This window comes from Peromyscus eremicus, chromosome 4 (genome assembly GCF_949786415.1).
Source record: "Peromyscus eremicus chromosome 4, PerEre_H2_v1, whole genome shotgun sequence".
Lineage (NCBI taxonomy): Eukaryota > Metazoa > Chordata > Mammalia > Rodentia > Cricetidae > Peromyscus > Peromyscus eremicus.
Window position 1 is genome coordinate 52841616 of NC_081419.1, and position 18708 is coordinate 52860323.

Sequence of the window (18708 nt, forward strand, 5' to 3'; positions counted from 1 at the left end):
AGTGAGTTCATACAGCCAGCAATATTTAAAGCACTAAGACTTTATTTACAGTTTTATCTTATTATACTAGCCAGATCCAATGAACCTAACATAAGATGAATTTATGTTCATTTTACCAACCAGGGTTCTCATCAATCATATATATTTGGGAGGTGGAATGTAAACATTATTGCCTAAAGTACCTTATATACATCTGATAGCTGACCATAACAAAGAGCTTTAACAATCTAGAAAGGTAAAGCTGATAAAAGGGTACCATATTTTGGTTTATTTTATTTAGTCTTAAATTATATATTAATATTTTTTCATGTAAACTTAGTGAATACGAGCTGGTATAGTCATTATTTTACATAAGTAGTCTCATCTCTTTAGGAAAAAAGAAGTTGAGTTTTAGATCATTGTTATTTCCTTGGGAAGTTCTCTAATATTTTATGGAAATATCATAATAGATAACAGGAGTTTTGAAATACTGCTTCCCCTTGGAATCTTTTCCACTTGATAAAAATAATTTTTCCTGAAAAAATTATTTATTTCAACATATAGTGAAAAAAATCTATCCTCAGGAATTGAAATTTTAAAATCCAGTGTCTTTAAAAATAACAAAAATATGCCAGGAAACAAATTTGAAATAAATCACATAAAATGTGCCAATGTGTATATATGGATGTGTGTATCTCTTATATATGTATTTAAGAGCACGAATATATATATGCATATACATACATATATATACACATACACACGCAGGTTGCATACACACATACACCCACTTTGCTGGGCCTACACATGCAAGTTATTTTAGGCCTTCAACTCTTCAGAAAATCTCATTATGTGAGGAGCGAAGTGCTCTGCGGGGAGCATTATGGAAATATCTGGGCTTGATTTAATGAGGCTGTTCACATTGGTGGAATATCAACTTAACAGAGAAAAGTCTACCCAGGGCGTCCAAGTTACCAAAATGAAAATTGGCAATTGAGATGATAAGAACGTGGCTTTCTTCTGCGAAATCACTTCAGGTAACAGAGACAACATTAAATAGCATACATTCTATGCACCAAGAACAATGTTTTATGTACCGAGTCTCTTATCCGTCTCTCCTAATGACTTCCCTTAGCGGGTTGTTAGTACTTGACAGCCGGTCTCCGTGCGGGGAACTTTTCTCCAATTCCACATTCAAAGGAGGTCCATCAGAGAGCATGATTGGCAATTTTCGTCATAATCTGCACATTATTAGCATCAAAATTGACGTGGCAGTTAACACTGGTGGGTTTTGATGTACCTTTCTTCAAGTTCAAGGAAACCCCCCCTGTAGCCAGGGTTGGCAGAACAGGGTCTCAGCAACCCAGCGGTGGCTTTTGCAGAGAAGAAGGCAATAGACATGCGTGAGAAATATGCCAAGAACCATCTTACCCGAGGAAAAGGAAAACAAGGAGAGAGGGGGTCGAGAGGAATACAGAGTTCGAACTCATAAAAGTGTCTAAGGAACGTCTTAGGATAATATCATTTATCTAGAGATTCAAGTATTTCCCAGATCGAGTGAAACTCGACAGTTGGAAAACTGAGATGAAAATGCCTCTCCATAAACTACACTGATCTGTCAGGCTGGCCCTCACTTCTCTGGGTTTCCCTTTCCTTCCCTGGCCTGGCTGTGGCAACCTCGTTACCCATTACATTTTACATAAAATATGCAAAGAAAAAACCGTTCCATTTCCTAAGCACTGAAACCAAAGGCTAAAGAGAACTGTAGTGGACTGGAGAAAAGGAAGCGCGGTCGCCACCCTTTCCCACCTCGGCTTTGTCCTTATGGAGAAGACCGCAGCAGCCCTGTGCGCGGTGAAAGATATCGTGCACTCTCCGTCTGCCTTGTGGCTTCTCACACTTCATCCTCCTGCTCCCCTCGGACAAAGGCCCCTTAGCAAGCTGAGACTGAGAAAACCTGCCTTTCCTTCTCCCCCTCGTTTAAAGACAAGAAAAAGAGCAGCAGCATGAATCTCGGGGGTAACGCTCCCTCGCTCACGGACTGGCACACACAGCTCTCTCTCTTTGTCACGGCCTCCCCTGGCTTCTAGCCACTCCCCCGGGCGACTCGGGGGGGCCCCCCGGAGGGTGATCAGCCGGGACTGGACACCCTGGAGTCTAACTGGCCTTGGGGAGTTGTCTTCCCGGAGACCAAGGCCTCCAGACAGACGGAAAGCCGGGCCTACAAAGCGGGAACCACGTTTAGAAGGCGTAGGGTTGGGGGTGGGGATCAGCTAGGTTGCAGATACAAAAATAGAGATCATTTTGGGGGGTGGGAACCCCTCCAGGCCTTCGCGCCGGCTCCTTCCCCCTCCCCCCAACTCGGGCAGATTTCTTTCGCCCTCCGGTGCCCCGGGGCGCCCCCTAGCGGCAGCGGTAGCCGAGGGCCAAGCTGGATGGGGGGGTGCCCCGAGGGGACGCACGCCGAGAGGCAGGCGCGGCCCCTGGCGGCGGCGTAGTTATCTGGTGAGCGGCGCCTCGTCCCGCTGGTCGGGCGGGCTGACGGCGGTCTTGCTGAGCACGGCGGCCGAGTAGGGCAAGAAGCCGCTCTCGGAGCGCGGCGCCGCGGCGCTGCAGCCAAAGTCCGAGCCGCCCGCCGTCCCGGCTCCCCCGCCGCCGCCCCCGCCGCCGCCGCCGCCCCCGCCGCCCCGGGAACCCAGCGCTGCGGCGGCCGCGGCGGCGGCGGCGGCCGCCGACTGGCTGCTGTGGCAACTGAGGCACGAGCAGGGCGCCGAGCTGCCGCTGGGGGGCGCCCCGGCCGCCGCCGCCGAGGAGGCCGCGGCCGCTGCCGCCGCCGCCGCCGCCGCAGCCGACGCCGCGCTGTTGAGCCCCGCGGCGGCCGCCGGCGCCTGGTAGAGCCCGGGGTGGCGGAAGCTGCAGAGCAGCTCGGGCCGCGAGTAGGGATGCGAGAGCGCGCGGAAGGTGTCCAGAGGACGGATGGAGGTGGCGAAGGGCGACGAGGCCGCCGCCGCCGCTCCCGAGGCGGCGGCGGCCGCTGCAGCCGCGGTGACGCCCACGTGCGGGTAGTAGTGCAGCGGCACGTGCGAGTGGAAAGGGTAGGGTAGGCTTCCGGTGGCCGCCGCGTGCGTCATCATGTAGGTGTAGAAGCTGGGGTCCGCGGGGTGCGGCCACGACATGGCCAGGCGCTGCCGCTTGTCCTTCATGCGCCGGTTCTGGAACCACACCTGCGGGGACAGCCGCGCCACCGCCCGGGTTAGGGAGCGCTGGGTATTTCCAGCCCGCCGCCCAGGGTCTCCAAACACTTGCCCGGTCCCTGGCCTACTTCTCTGCCTCAATCCCCTCGCTCTCCTCGATGGGACGGGGTGCCCAGAAACTTGCCAGCCTCCTAGGGCACACCCTCCCCAGCCAAAAGAGTCCCCTCTCCTGTTTAGTGCGACTCCTCAGGGTCTGGCTCTACACTTGCTGCTTTTTTTTTTTTTTTTCTTCCTCGTCCCGAACCAACCTTTTATCTCCCTCGGTCTACCCACCCACCGGTGCCCAGCCTCACTGAACACCGGTCTGTCAATCCCGGGATTTGCACGGGGATTCCGGGCAGCCTTTGAAGAGAGGCTGTCTCCAGTCTTTTCTGAGAGGTAGCGGCTCCAGGCCTTGATCCCTCGGAGCTGCAAGGACCATTCCCTAGGGGTATGGGTCCGATTAGGGTACTGAAAGGATGATTTTGTTGGAATCATTTGCTTTCAATGAGTGGCGAAAAGCTATGTGCCCGGAACCTGGAAAGGGAACTTTTCTACCCCTTCCTGGCATAGTATCTAATAATAAAGACATCATTCGTCACAACTCTAAATGAAAGAAAGCCCGATCAAACTGGAGGACTTCTATACCCGTCTCTTATCCCATGGGGTGGATTCTTTTGCTAGAGAGTCGAATGCTCCTTGAAGTGCTCACCAAGGCTACCTAGTTTCCAGCCATTTCTGACGGATGCATAATAAAAATTAATAACCTAAATATATATATACATATATATATATACATATACATATACATATATAAGCAAAAACAATTTCGTTGTTTCCCGTTGCCCAGGAGAAAAATTCTTTAGGAAACTACGTTCTCAATCCAATCGATTTTTTTAAATACTGTAACCTTTTCTTCAGATACTGACGGTTTATGTTAGAAATAATTCTCCACGATCGGGAGCGAATGAAAAGTTTCACCTCGGGTTTGTGCCAGGGGAACAAAAACCAGCCTGCCTTGCCGCTTAAGGCAAAATAGAGCCTTGGCCACAGGCGAGGGGGCACCTGGGCAGCCTTTGGGCAGAACTGAGCAGGGCGGGTAATCGGTCTGAAGCATGGGCCTCGCGATTCAGGGCGCCATCTCAGGTCAGCTAGGCCTGCCAACCGATTGGGATTTCGTACGGGAGAAATAAATAAGCCTACTCCTTCGGTGACAAGCCCCGGTGGACTTCCACAGCTAACCCTCGCCACCCAGAAAAGGAGAAAAGAAGGGGAAAAGAAACATCAACCAGGTGCCCCGCGGGAGGCCTGAACAGGCATGCGCCAGAATCGATACCTTGATGGTGGTTTCGGGCAGGTTGAGCGCTGCGGCCAGCTCGCACCGGCGGGGCCGAGACACGTAGTTCTCCCGGTAGAACTCCTTCTCCAGGCGCGCGATCTGTTCACGGGTGAACGCCGTGCGGTATCGCCGCACCTGATCGGCGCCGGAGCCGGAGCCCGAGCCGCCCAACGCCGCGCCCCCGCTGTTGCCGCCGCCGCCGCCGCCGCCTCCATGCAGACTGCCGAGGCCCGAGCTTGAGGCCGACGTCGTGGTGCCCGCGACCGAGCCGCTGTCCGAGTACCCTAGCAAGCAAACAATGCACAAAGCATGAGTAGCTGTAGGGGGACCCCCGAGAACCCTGAGCTGGAGTTGCTAACCGGTGGCAACAGTGCTTTCCAGAAAGGAAAGTCGCTGTCAGAATTGATGGGGTCTGTCAGGCTTACAAATTGCTGCCGTTAATGGAATCAATGAAGTTTGGGGGAGCCCTTCCTAACCAAATAATAGAAACGGAATTTAAGATGGTTGTTCTTTTTTTTCAATAATTAGAAAATTTCCACTCGGTAGGAAAATCGGCCGAGGGAAAATGCCTACCTCGGACGCAGTTTGAGAAGCTGTGGGTTTGACATGGTCTGGGAACCACAGGACGGCCTCCTACCTTTCTTTGACAGCCTTTGGGTTTAAAATATCTTAAGATTTTTCAAAGCATCTGCAGCTCAAACCCCAGCCTGTAAAGGGGCGGGGGGGGGGGGGGTTTGCCTACTTTTCAACTCTTTTCTACCGCTGCTTGAAGCGGTAGTGCAGAGGTGCGGGGCCAGACTCTCAGATTTATCCAGAGCAGTTCCCCTCCACCCGGCCCTGGGGGCTCCAGAGGCAGCAGAGTTCGGAGGCCCTGCCCAGTGCACCCTTCCCCAAGAGCAAATGAGCAACTAGATCGCCTCGCCCCGGGTCTGAGATCGGCAAGCCGAAACATTTGCTCCGACTTGGGCAGGAGCCTGGGCCAGCGGGCCTGGCTCCTGTGGCTCCAACAGGCCCGGGCTGCGTTAGCAAGCTCAAAAAAGCAGAGCCAGAGGGTACGGTCCCCAGCATGCGTCCCTCCCCTGCCCCTGCCACTTCTGTGCAGCACTCCCGTTGCTGGTCGGAGACCCGCCAAGGTGTGGAAAGAACTGGCGGGGCCCGCGAGGGCGCTCGGAGGATGCGGCTAGAGCCCGCGGGCTGCCCGGTTACCTTTGGCATTGTTTTCCTTGAGCGGCGCGGCGCCCAGGCCGCCGGGGGAGCGCAGTGCCGAGCAGCCCACCTCCACGTCGCTGCTCATGTCGGCCTCGGCGGCCGCCTCTGAGTAATGACCAGGCTTCTTGCGGCTCTCGGTGGCGGAGGCGATTTCGGAGGAGACGGTGCTTTCGCTGCTCGGGTGCTGCAGGTTGAACAAAGTGTCTATTTCGAATTTGCCCTTGGCAGGGAGGTCTCCCAGAGCGCCGTGCAGGGGAGCGGACGGCAGGCGCGGACTGAGACGAGCCGGGTGCTGCGAATTTTCCAAGGCCTCCAGCACAGCACTGCCAGCCGAATCGGACAAACTGGAGAACCTCTTGCCAGCAGTAGGGCTATGGAGCCCTCTCTCCATCAGAATCATCTCTTTTCTTATTCTTTCCATCATCTCAGCTTTCTAAAAAATGTCACAGTGGCCTGGCTGTCCCGTCTTAATGATGGGCTGCGCCTAGGACTGATTCTCATTCAGCCCCAGCAAGCGGCTCTAAATATTATTATCTCTTTTGGAGGGAGGCGGAAAAATTGTGGGATGCCAGAGCGAGGGAATGACTGGTCAAAATGACCCATACATCCTTCCGAGTCGGAGATGTCATTCATCAAAAAGTAGCGCCCGCTCGTCATTAAGGTACGAATGACGCCGTTCGAATAATCATTTATTGTAACAGGTTTATAAGCAAATAAATACACGCTCCTGTCAGTGGGTAATGAAGGCGACTTCAGAGCAGACAAATAGATCCAGGTAGGAGACGAGAAGACAGAAGTGAGGAAGAAGGCTCCGGTCCTTTGCCCGCTCCCAGCCAGTTCTGCTCGCCCGGGGGTTTGGCCTCGGGGGTGAAATTGACAGTCTGATTAATAGAGCACGCCGCGGCACATTTCCCCCTTCATTTAGGGGCATCATTACGCTCTCAGTTTGCTGGGTTGCCCCTTAGGTCCTAATCATGCAGCGCCTTCCTCATTTTTTCCACGGACACAGATAACGTGTTAAATAATAGATAATGCTTTGATTTTCCAGAGTAGATCCTTGGGAAGTTTTGTTTTGTTTTGTTTTGTTTTAACATTTACAAGCTGGGGGCGTAAGGGGGGCGGGTAAGGGGGAGGATACAGGAAGAGCTGCGTAAGAAGACCTTGTGCCCGCTCCTGTCAGGATTACTTATCTTTCTGTTTTAAGAACCAAATATTAATAATAAGTATTTTGTTTAACGAATAGGACCCTCAGTTCTTTCTCTCCTTACTTCTCCCTCTCCATCTGGATTCTCCCTTCCGAGAACGAGAGAGAGAGAGAGAGAGAGAGAGAGAGAGAGAGAGAGAGAGAGAGAGAGAGAGAGAGAGAGAGAGAATATATCTTGTAGACTTTTGAAAAGGCTTTCTTGCTACGTGGCTGGGGAGGTACATAGGGCCCGTGCCTCCAAACGGAAATCATTACACCTCTGATTTTCTACCACTGTTTTCAGACTGACTTCTGAACTCGAAGACCCTAGATTTTTAGTTTTATAATCTGGCCGATGGATAAGCTTCTCACCCTCGCATTTTCCCCTACGGGGAAATGAACTAGACTGCACGGTTTGATAGTAGAATTCGACAGCTAACTTTAAACACAATCGCGATTTACCGTACCATAGGGGCCGCTCCGAATCCACTTCTTTAAATATGCAGCTTTCCCCGACCCTTCTCAAATAGAGGTATTTGTGGCAAAGTAACTGGGTGTCGGGGTCAAAGTGGAGGGGAAGGAGTCCCCTGCTGCCCTCTTCCGCCTCTCCGTTCTCCCCCCCCCCCCACTTTCTCCACCCTAGCCCCTTACCTGTGGCCCCTGGCGTTCCTGGTGCTGGGTGGGGGCACAGAGAGTCTCCGACCAACCTTGCCTCTTCTCCTTCCCGCCCGAGGCTGGAGGCTGAGCCTCTTGGCGATAACTTTGATAGTCATAATGACGCCGGTGGCAACCATTTTAAGGAAGATCAATCTTCACTCAAATCCGCTCATCTCCTCCCGCGCTTGCGCCCCACCCTGCCCGACTCGGGTGCGTCGTGCCGGTTCGCTGGCCAGCTGCCCCTGAGGCAGAGATTCGCCCGCACTGGCGAGGTCCACAAGGACAGGGACAGTACTCAATGGTCCAGCGTGTGAGCTTCCGAAGCAGCCTGGAGAGCCTGGCAGTCTGGGCGCTGGTCTCGGGTTTTGCATCCCGGTCACAACACCAACTCAGACCCTAACCTGGGGCCCCCCTCCTTCCCTCTCTGGGACACACCCAGAACATTGGGGTGTGTTAAGGGGCAAACCCTTGGTCTAATTGCCCATCTGTCCGTTGGCGCTTTCTTTTTAACCTTGGACCCGTTGGGGGCGCGTCAGGAATGTAAGGGGATGTGAGGTGTGAAGTATATTTATATACATGTGTGCACATATATAGTTAATGCCAAAAGTTTCTCTCCTCTTCCCCTTGGCGCCAACTTATTTCTACAAGAAAGCTTTTCTAAGAAAGTCAATCCCACCTCTTTAAAATCGTAAGAGGACAGCTGGATAAGCTCGAAGGCTAAGGAGAATTGTCTGGTAGCCTATGGCCTCCATTTGAGAACCTGACCCAGCATCCACCTTTGCCCCTGTCCCAGTTGGCTATCCTACCCTAGTGGTCGCCCAGCCCCTGGCACTTTCGGCTACTCTATTCGCTGTTTGCACAATAGGAGTCCAGCCCTGCGCTCACCCCCACCTGCCTGTCAGCCAGGATGCCCAGTTCCACCGGTCCTGGCAGTCGCTGCTCCAGTGTCCCGGAGAGAGAGGGTCCTGATACCCAATCCTTGCTTACCCAAGGTACTATAAGAGACTCTTTGGTCTAGGCTAGGCTCCGTGGGGGGCCGAGACCCTGGCAGCAAGTGGTCGCTCAGCCTGGGCGGAAATCCGCCGATGCCTTTATTGCTGTCATTTGGCGCCCCCATCTGTTTTCCTCGTGGTTTCAGCGGCTGGGAGCTGCTTTTCTGTCGCAGAAGCCTCAGCAGCCTAAGAAGATGACCCCTTCCTCTGTCGCCTGTGGGTCCATTTCTTCCCTTCTTCAAGGACTCCCCGCCTCTGGTTCCAAAAGCTGGCCAAGTCCAGCCTCAGAAAATGGAAAACACCATTTCTCCACGCCGTCTTCATTCATTTAGTGGTTTGGACGCTATTTTGCGCCTTTTAAGAATACTATTATTGCGTTTCTAGAATGTTTGTTACAGCAAGTACACTTGGAAACTATCACAGAGAAAGACATCCATAACTTTTCACTGCACTTAGCAGACGGTAACATTTCAGAGTGACTAGAAACCGTCCCAGTTTTCAGCCTTTGGTGTCTTCAAAGTACAAGACCACTCAGTTACACAAGAAGCTAACCCATGCCCATGACTTCAAAGGGATTTTCAGATGGGGGAGTGAGGTGACATGCAGGAAAAACTTTCTCCATATTATCCAAAAAGTACAATTTTGATGGAAAGAGTGATGTAAATGAAGGCCAGAAACCTATTTCTCTCTCTCTCTCTCTCTCTCTCTCTCTCTCTCTCTCTCTTCTCTCTCTCCCTCCCTCCCTCCCTCCCTCCCTCCCTCCCCCCTCTCTTCTTTCCCCTTCCTTCTTTTCTGTCTTTCTTTTCCCCCTGGGGTGGGGTTAGGCCTCCAAACTAAATGTTTCTTGTAAGCAGCGGTCCCCGAGTGAACTGTTAAACATTTGGCCTGTGACTTCAGGTAAATTTTTTTCTCAGATTTGCAGAGGGGTGGGACGAGAATAAAGCCGGAGCTGCAACGGGGCCCCGCACAGTGCGGTGGTCTGAGCCGATGCTAGGCTTCCTGATGGAGGGTGACAGTCAGTACCACGAATTCTCAAGCTGATGTAAGTCTCAAGGTAGCTGGAGAGCCGAGACTACATAGAGCAAGCATCTCCAGAATCTGAGCCGTGGGCCTGGCATGTTTTCTTTAGGCTAAGGGCGGTCCTCACAACCAGGTTTCGATTTATAGGAGAGGGTGAGGGCTGGAGTAACCAAGCCTGCCTTCGCTAGAGCGACTTCATGATCGCATTCCTCCGCAGGCAAGCCTCTAGCACTCAGCCTCACTTGGGTCGGCCCAGTAGCTTCAATTTTCCTTCTCCTCGCCTCTGGCCCCTATCCTGCAGTTCCAGGCTACCCTAGGACAGTTGTAGGTGAGGGCTTGGCTGGGTACTTTCTTCCTGGCCCCTGAGGCTGCTCAGACTTGCCGCCTGCCTGGAGTTTGTGTGCCATCAGACGAGACCCAAGAACTTGCAGAGACATCTAGCGCCAGGCGCGGGGAACTGCGGGCGCCTTTCAGGGATCCAGAGCCCCACCACTGGCATCCTTAGCCAGCCTCTCAGCTCCTCCTACTTGTTTAGGCGGTTTCCTACCCTTCATCGCCTCTGTCTTGCTGATACCAATAACGTGGATTGCCCACAGAGAATGTGAATGATCTGAAACGGCAATAGGCTTCTATTTGATCTGATTGCTAACAGTAAACATTTAGACAGTTAGAAAAATATGTTGCTGAAGCTCACACTTTCCAAATGTGAGACAAAACAGCAAATTGCAATCAGCACTTCTATTTGGAAAGAAAGAAAGAAAGAAAGAAAGAGAGAAAGAAAGAAAGAAAGAAAGAAAGAAAGAAAGAAAGAAAGAAAGAAAGAAAGAAAAGAAGGAAATTATTCGGTCCTCCAGCTCTGGCCCTATCTTCCCAGAGCCTCCCCTGCAGTAAAGCCTAAGCTATATTTAAGTATTTCTTTGGAAGGGAAGACCCTCCCTATTTCCTGCCGTCCAAGGCTAGATAAGTTCTCTCCATCTCAAATAAGGGCCTGCTGTCCTATGGGAGGCAACCTTGAAATTTTAAAGAATCACGTGGTATATGGAGAGGATCTTTGTTGTTGCATGCGATTTTCCTTTAATGGAGGCTAATTTTGTGGCTAAACCTAAAAGGATTCCACCTCAAGATGTAGATAATGCCCCAAACACAGGATTCCATTTTCTGACTGTTGCTAAAACCCCCTTTTCTACACCGGGTTTTTTTTTTGTTTGGGTTTTACTTCACGCTTTGTTTGTTTGCTCTTTTGTTTTTTCCCCAGCCTGAGTGAAGTTGGTTGTTAGCTGGAGAGAGAAAATAAGCTCCAGAGCCAGCAGATAGATATGCTTAAAAAACACCCAGCAGCCAATTCCACTCAACTTAAAACTTTGCTTCTGAGTCGAGACTTTTTCTACTGAATCTTTGGTTTCTCAAAAGTTAATTAACAGAGTATCTTTTATTTCCTGGTTGTGACCATTAAGGTAAATATTTTCAAAGGACTCTCCCACAACCCCATTGTGGCAGGACCCTGCCATTCTGGTTGTAACAGGCAGCAATTATGTGGTTAATTGAGCTCATTGCTATCTTGGTAAGCAGGACACTTCGGTAAGTCTAAATCCTAGCCTGTATCCATCCGTTTTCCACCCCACACAGATGCACAATGTGTCAGATCTACAAGAAAGAACAGACGGTATGACTCCAGCACAGATTCAATTATCTAAAGGGATTTTCAGAATTCCTTCTTCGAGAGGGAGAGAAGGAACAGGAGCAGGTGATGGAGAAAGAGAAGCCAGGGGGGCACTTTGTACAACAAAGGACATGATGAGTTTCCCACCAAAATCAGGAAACAAATCATTTTTTTTTTTCACAGAACAATAGGTAAGTATTTGGAGACACTCAAGTCATTGCAAAACTCTTTGCTTAACAAAACCTGTTTCTTTTGATAAATTTTCACTGTGATATATCCACACACAAATACAGGGCTCACCCTGTGCTCTTGGACATCTGACGAAAATGATTATGAGCCTGGCATAGTGGCTGGCTCCTGTAATCCCACCCCTTTTGGAATTTTGAGCAGGTCTGGGCCACAGAGTGGGTCTGTGTCTCAAAAATTAAAGAAAAAAAAAAGGAGGGATTACAATTAAATTTCAACTTGGATACAAGACACACAACCTACATGAAAACATTTCTTCCCATTTAACCTCAGAATCCTCTCCATACCTTCCTATCATCTTGTAAACTATGGACCTTATTAGTTCATATACAAAAGCAATCCTGGCATTGCCTAGTAGCAAACCTCAACACCATGACCCAACAACAGTAACTTCCCTGGGGTGCTGGGATTTGGGGTTCTACCTATGGGGCCCATCTGAGCCCTTTTCCTTACCTGCTCCTCCTGCAATGAAGTCACAGAAAAACCCAGGATAGCAAAGGGCAAAAAGCGTTAATTAAAATTGCCTTTATTTCTGAATAACCTTTAAAATTGGCAGAGAAACTCCAAGTTCTACAAGGGCACCACAGAGCATTATTGGGAAGAAGGCCATATCGAGGGGTTTCAATCTGAGCATTAATCCCAATTTCCCTCCCAGTCGAGTACAACTTAATTTCTTGTATAAAAAAATGAGTCAAGGTTAGTGTGTGAACTGGAATCACAGAACATGAAAAAAAACTCTTCTTTCTTGTTTTAATTTTATTTTCTTCATTTTAAATATATAATGTTTATTAAATGTATTAATCAGATTTAAAAATATGGTACGGAAGTCCAAGAGCACAAAACCACTAAAATATTGGGTTTTGGGGAGACTGAAAGTTTGTTGGTTCTAGTATTTCTGTTTATTTTGTTGTTGTTTTTTTATGTCAGCAAATGTTTGAAGCTATAGGGGAGAAATATCAAGAGCTCCCATGTTGTTCTGAGTAACAAACAGAAAGGAAAACAACGGAAGGTGAAAATCTAATTGTTAACCTCTTTAAAAACTCAGCAGCTTCACTCCCTGGCCCTTGAACCCAGTCCACCACCCTTGCTAACTTTTGCCTTCTCTCAAGTAATCAGAATTATCCCAATCAGCAAATGACTGTTCACCACAGTTCTGCTAAGCCCCGGAGAGACACTCCCGATTTGAATTTGACCATGACCGTGTCTGGGGCTTTTAAAAGTCAAACAAATTCTCTTACTTCTCTCTTGTAGTACCTCTCTCATACCCCCCCCCCTTTATTTGAGCCTTTTATGGTTACTGTGTGTTTTTTTGTGTCAACACGCCCAACGCCATCAGCCCACCCTGCAAGACCAGACCAGACCAGGCCCAGAAGGACCTTGTTCACTCTTTCTCATCTTTTCTTCTTTTTCAGAGCCTATTTTCAATCAGAGGGCGATGGCGCTGGGCGACAAAGCTGGCCTCAGTACCACAAGTTTAGAGGGGTGGTTTTCTTAAGAGATAAACTCATCTGGAAGGTGGATAGCACAGCACCAAATTGAGGCTCTCACACCCACCCACCACTCTTGTCTCACCAAGTCTGGTATTGCTCCCAGGAGACCTAGATTCAGCTCAGGACTCACAAGGGAGCCCCATAAGTTGCTAAGATCCCAGGATAGTTGTGCTGGGACTCTGGGATGACGGGGAGTGGAGGTGGGGGTGGGAATACAGAGGGATTAGAACTGGCATATCTAACACTCTAGCAGATATACCCCCAAAGCTGAGATTAGCTTCTCTGGTGCTGCCACAAGAGCCTACCCTGTCCCTGTGAAAGTCGGACCTAGGCGTTCTGGACGGCTTCTATCACCAGCCCCGACTTTACTTGGGGGGGGGGGGAATCCCTTTAACTTGGCACACTCAATTCTCTGCAGTTGGCGGCCTGGAAAAGGAAACGAAACAAAGGTCCCTGGGAAAGTGAAGTTTTCAATTAATTGGTATGAGTAACGGGCGGGGGTGGGTGGTGGCTGCAAAATGCAAGAGGCCGGTAGGCTGTGGGCGAGGCGCAGAAGATTCGTGGCGGTCTGCTGAGTGGCTTTCTCCTCCCGCTCTGGTCACGCAGTCTTTCTGCCAGTCGGGAGGAGGCCAGCCTGAGACTAAGAAGGCCAGCCAGGCGAAGTGACTCCCGGCTGGCTGAGGGAAGAGATGTGAGCCTGGCATCCGTGAACTTCCTACTTGCGCAGATTGTCCCGCTGAGGTGAGGTGTAAGTCTCTGAGGCGCCCTGAGGGCGTTTCGAGAGTATTTTTGTGGGCTGATGGTGTCTGTCTAGGAAGAATCTGCTGCTACTGATCTCTGTGTGGAATGCTCTTACCCGTTAGGTAAGTTCAAGGTAAGAAAAATGAGCTGTCTCGAATTTGGGGTGTAGGGGAAGACTAAGCAACAGGTTTGGATTTTTTTTTTTTTTTGAACAAACAAAAACAAAGAAGGATTGCTCTGTTTTCACCTCGTTCTGACCACCTCTGTCCTTCACCCTCATTTTGGTGTGCAGCTCGAGGAACCAAAAAGAGGTGGCAAAAGCAGCGGTTGTGGAGATGAGGCGCAGGCCTCGGCGCCCGCCTGGCAGACAGGCCCGAGATGGGCCGTCGCGCAATCGACTCGAGGGGGTGGCTGCAGCGCAAACTCCTGGGTCTGGGGGGAGGGGGGGCGGGAATGGGAGGTGGGCCTCCCGAAGGGCTGAGGAGGGGTGGGGGCCGGGTGGGTGGGTCCAGCCAGATCCCGGCTGGGAGCCAGGCTCGCCCGCGCCCCCACCCCCACGTGGCCCGGAGCAACCAATGGCACGGTCCCCCGCCGGCGCCCTCGGGGCGGGAGGCGGCCCCCCGACCGGCCCAGGCCCCCTCCCAACCTGAACTTCGTTTTTATAAACGTCCCGCGATGAGCTAACCTGTTGGAGGGCGGGCGGGCGGGCGGGCGGGCGGGCAGGAGGCGGGAGGCTCGCAGAGGGAGAGAGGACGGGAGGGAGAGGGCGGGAGCGAGCGCGGCGCAGAGCACAGCGAGGAGGGAGGAGGCGCTGCGCGCCATGGTGTCCTGCGCGGGGCCGAGGCCGGGGCCTGGGCCGGGCCAGGCCGGGCCATGAGCCGCTCGGGGACTTGGGACATGGACGGGCTGCGGGCGGACGGCGGGGCCGCTGGGGCGGCGCCGGCCTCCTCCTCGTCCTCCGTGGCGGCGCCCGGCCAGTGTCGCGGCTTCCTGTCGGCGCCGGTGTTCGCGGGGACACATTCCGGACGCGCGGCGGCGGCGGCGGCGGCGGCAGCTGCGGCGGCGGCGGCGGCCTCCAGCTTCGCGTACCCGGGGACCTCTGAGCGCACAGGCTCCTCCTCGTCGTCGTCATCCTCGGCTGTGATCGCCACTCGCCCCGAGGCTCCGGTGGCTAAAGAGTGTCCCGCGCCGGCGGCCGCTGCGACCGCTGCTGCACCCCCGGGCGCTCCGGCGCTGGGCTACGGCTACCACTTCGGCAACGGCTACTACAGCTGCCGCATGTCGCACGGTGTGGGCTTACAGCAGAACGCTCTCAAGTCGTCGCCGCACGCCTCTTTGGGAGGTTTCCCCGTGGAGAAGTACATGGACGTGTCGGGCCTGGCGAGCAGCAGCGTACCGACCAATGAGGTACCCGCGCGAGCCAAGGAAGTGTCCTTCTACCAGGGCTACACAAGTCCCTATCAGCACGTGCCTGGGTATATCGACATGGTGTCCACTTTTGGATCCGGGGAACCTCGGCACGAGGCGTACATCTCCATGGAGGGCTACCAGTCCTGGACACTAGCCAACGGGTGGAACAGCCAGGTGTACTGTGCCAAGGACCAGCCACAGGGGTCCCATTTTTGGAAATCATCCTTTCCAGGTAGGAGCAACGTAGAAAAGTGAGGAACACGCGGTGGGTGGGAGAGGAAGAAAAGAAAACCCCCTGCTTAGGAGTGGTTACTTATGCTCCGGGCCTGACCCAGGTTTAACACACTAGAAAAGTTTGTCTAGTCTCTGTAATCTGTAGCTTTCCCAATTAAAACTGCCTCTGAAATTGTTTTCCTTCCCCGTGCAGCAAGATACTTTTACCCACTAAAGTTCAAGAGCTTTAGTTACCTTTGCCTCTCTCTCTCTCTCTCTCTCTCTCTCTCTCTCTCTCTCTCTCTCTCTCTCTCTCTCTCTCTCTCCCTCTCTCCCTCCCTCCTGACTAAAGGCTAAAAGACTCCTGACTAAAGGCTAAAAGGTGTCAGAGTTGGGCCCCCACTTTTTCAAATGAGGTTCCAATGACCTACTAATGCTTCTTAGAGCCCATAAATCCCCAAACACAAGAACAGAAATTAAAGCTTGAGTAAATTGAGTAAAAGATCTGAAGTGTGTGTGTGTGTGTGTGTGTGTGTGTGTGTGTGTGTGTGTGTGTTTGAATGTATGCAACTGGCAATTGCAGAAACGGCCCTTATGAGCTTTCCCCAATAACCAGACCATAAAATCCCAGGCTTGTTAAAATGCCGGTTTGAAAAACCATGATGATCCATCAAATTAGCCTTTGTCTTGAAGTGCAAATAGTCTTTCTTTAATAATGTGTAAATAATATGTCTGTGTAAATAATAATAAAGTATAAACAATCTCATTTTCTTTATTCTCTACCCCTGCCCAGTACTGATGCATACACAGATACATTCACATCACACAACCCAAAGCTTAGGTGCTCCAAGTATCCCAGGCTAACTTTTCCCATGCTGTTGTTTGTGCCAGGGGATGTGGCTTTAAATCAGCCTGACATGTGTGTCTACCGACGGGGAAGGAAGAAAAGGGTGCCGTACACCAAACTGCAGCTCAAAGAACTGGAGAACGAGTATGCCATTAACAAGTTCATTAACAAGGACAAGAGGCGGCGGATCTCGGCCGCCACGAACCTATCCGAGAGACAAGTAACCATTTGGTTTCAGAATCGCAGAGTGAAGGACAAGAAAATCGTCTCCAAGCTCAAAGACACTGTCTCCTGATATGGGCCAGGTTGGCCACAGACCTTTCAAACGCTTTCGGTTGTCTCCAAAAATACCTTAGGAAAGACTTGAAAATGTATTTAATTTCCCACTTCCCTGCCTAGGATGGCAAGCATTGTGAATCGTTTTGGGTTTTGTTTTTGTTTTTCTCTCTCAACCTTTATCTGGCTCTAAAACTTTATGGTGCCCAATTTGACTTTGTAATTCTGCTTCTTTCTTGCTTATTATTGGTTTTGTTCTTGTCTAAGCTTGTTTTTAGAATTTTTTTTTAAACATTGTTTCTCCCTCCAGGCCAGTATAAAAAAAGAAAAACAAAACTTGAAGTATTTTTCAATAATCCCCCAAATGAATTTCAGAAGTGCCCGTTGGATTTAGGGGTTTATTTCTTTTAAACGAGACTTTATATGTGTTTTCAGAACTGACTATGCTCATAATCCATTAAGCCAGAATTGCTTTCAGCCATTCATACCCTGTGATTGTGTAATTGAATCATTAGCTCTCAGAAGTTTCCCCAAGGCGAGTGGAAACAGCTCTAGGCACTCAATGACTTAGGATCACTGGGAAAGTCTGAAACTTGGAGGTTGGAGGCACATGTTGGCTTTCAGAGCAGCCACCTTATTAATATTGAAATGAAGACAATCTTCCTTATCTTTGGCAATCTCCTTTGCTGTTGCGTGTGTTTGAAGCATGCCTTGTAGCTATAATCTTTTAATCTGGAAACAGATTGTGCTCGTGAATGCCTTCATTTCTCCAACACTAAATGCAGCTATTTAAATACCTACAGTTAGCAGAGTGACTCCCAGACCATAGAAACTCGCCCCTATCCTTGGGTCTGTGGGAATGGAGCTGAGCCCATTGTCACAGTCCTTGGAAAGAGACTGAGCCAGTGTGGCCATGGGTGGGAACTTCTACCCAGAACCTAATGAAGAAGTTAATTGTCTGAACACATGAGCCTCTCAGAGCTTGAAAACCTCTAACACGTTTTTAAACTATGAAGCTCTAAGGACCAAGAGGGAAAAGGATGCTTCTGAAAGTGATGCTGAACTACTTTCAAGATGTTGCATATTTATGCGACTGAGATTATTTTTGTAGATGCAATGTGTGTGAGCAGTGCTTCGAGCATTAAAAAAAAATCACTTTTTACTCCTAGGGAGATATAAATAAAAAGAACTCTCTGTTTCCACTGAGTCTTCATACGTTTGTGATTTTCAAAGTTGTGACGCCTCTAGAAACTGTTCTAATTTATTATAAAACCTTGCTCCCCTCGGCATCTGTAGATGAAGGAAACAACGCCAGTTCTGGTCTCTGGAACGTCCATGTTCTATTCCCGTCCACCTCCCTCTAACACAAATAGTGATGTTTTAAAGTGCGGATATCATCTGTGATGGCTAAAATGATCGTCTTTTAAATCAGACCAACTCATTAAAAACTCAATAAATTTTGTTTCTTCCAATATTATCAACTCATTTAACACTTTTATTTATTATTTATTTATTTTTAATCAATGTGAATGTGGGAGCTTGGGTCAAGGCAAACTCACCAGGACGTTTGGGACCTGGAAGAGAGTCCCTTATATATCTTCACTAGGAAGACCCAGAAATTAGAGAAAGCCATATCCGTATTTGGCCATCAGAAAGAAACATCTCAGACACCCCATACTGCAGGCAGCAATTGGCAACTGAAACCACTATTGCACATCTTAGCAGCGGGACACAGGTTTTAGGCATCAGGATTTTTTTTTTTTTTTTTTTTTTTTAAGTTCTCTTTGCCATCCAGGGCAATGGCCGCAAAAATGTGAGGCTCCTTGTTGTTAGCTACGGCTACAATCTAGCAGGAGCTAACTTTCTAAGGCTCAAGTGAGCTAAACAGATTTCTGAAAGCTCACACAATATGTAAACTCTTGTGGTAGGAGGGCTCTTTAGGGCTGTGGGGGGAAACACAGGGGCTGAAAGTTGGGAAGTACTTTCGTTTTCTCCGGTCCAACTTGACATGTTTCACATTTTACTGCCAACTGCGGGGGCCAACCTCGTTTATGGAGGGGGAGGTACTGGCAGAGATAGACAAGTCTAGGTACTGAACACAGTTCAACCTATGGAGGACAAACCCCTGAAAAAGGAGGTCGCATCCTCCCAGAGGTCACACTTAGGGAAGTATCACTGAGTGTCTTCGCTATTTTGCTCACAAGATGTGCTTC

General features: G+C 50.2%; 2 protein-coding genes across 2 annotated transcripts; one reads left to right on the forward strand and one right to left on the reverse strand.

Moving 5' to 3' along the window:
- Positions 1-2477: 2477 nt before the first annotated feature.
- Positions 2478-6184, reverse strand: Evx2 (even-skipped homeobox 2). Its single transcript, XM_059259187.1, has 3 exons — positions 5758-6184; positions 4549-4835; positions 2478-3203 (listed from the first exon to the last, which is right to left on the reverse strand). The coding sequence occupies exons 1-3, from the start codon at positions 6182-6184 to the stop codon at positions 2478-2480; spliced, it is 1440 nt and encodes a 479-aa protein (XP_059115170.1).
- An 8438-nt stretch (positions 6185-14622) lies between these two features.
- Positions 14623-17923, forward strand: Hoxd13 (homeobox D13). The gene is made up of 2 exons (XM_059259188.1): positions 14623-15391; positions 16264-17923. The coding sequence occupies exons 1-2, from the start codon at positions 14623-14625 to the stop codon at positions 16512-16514; spliced, it is 1020 nt and encodes a 339-aa protein (XP_059115171.1). The 3' UTR covers positions 16515-17923.
- Positions 17924-18708: the final 785 nt, after the last annotated feature.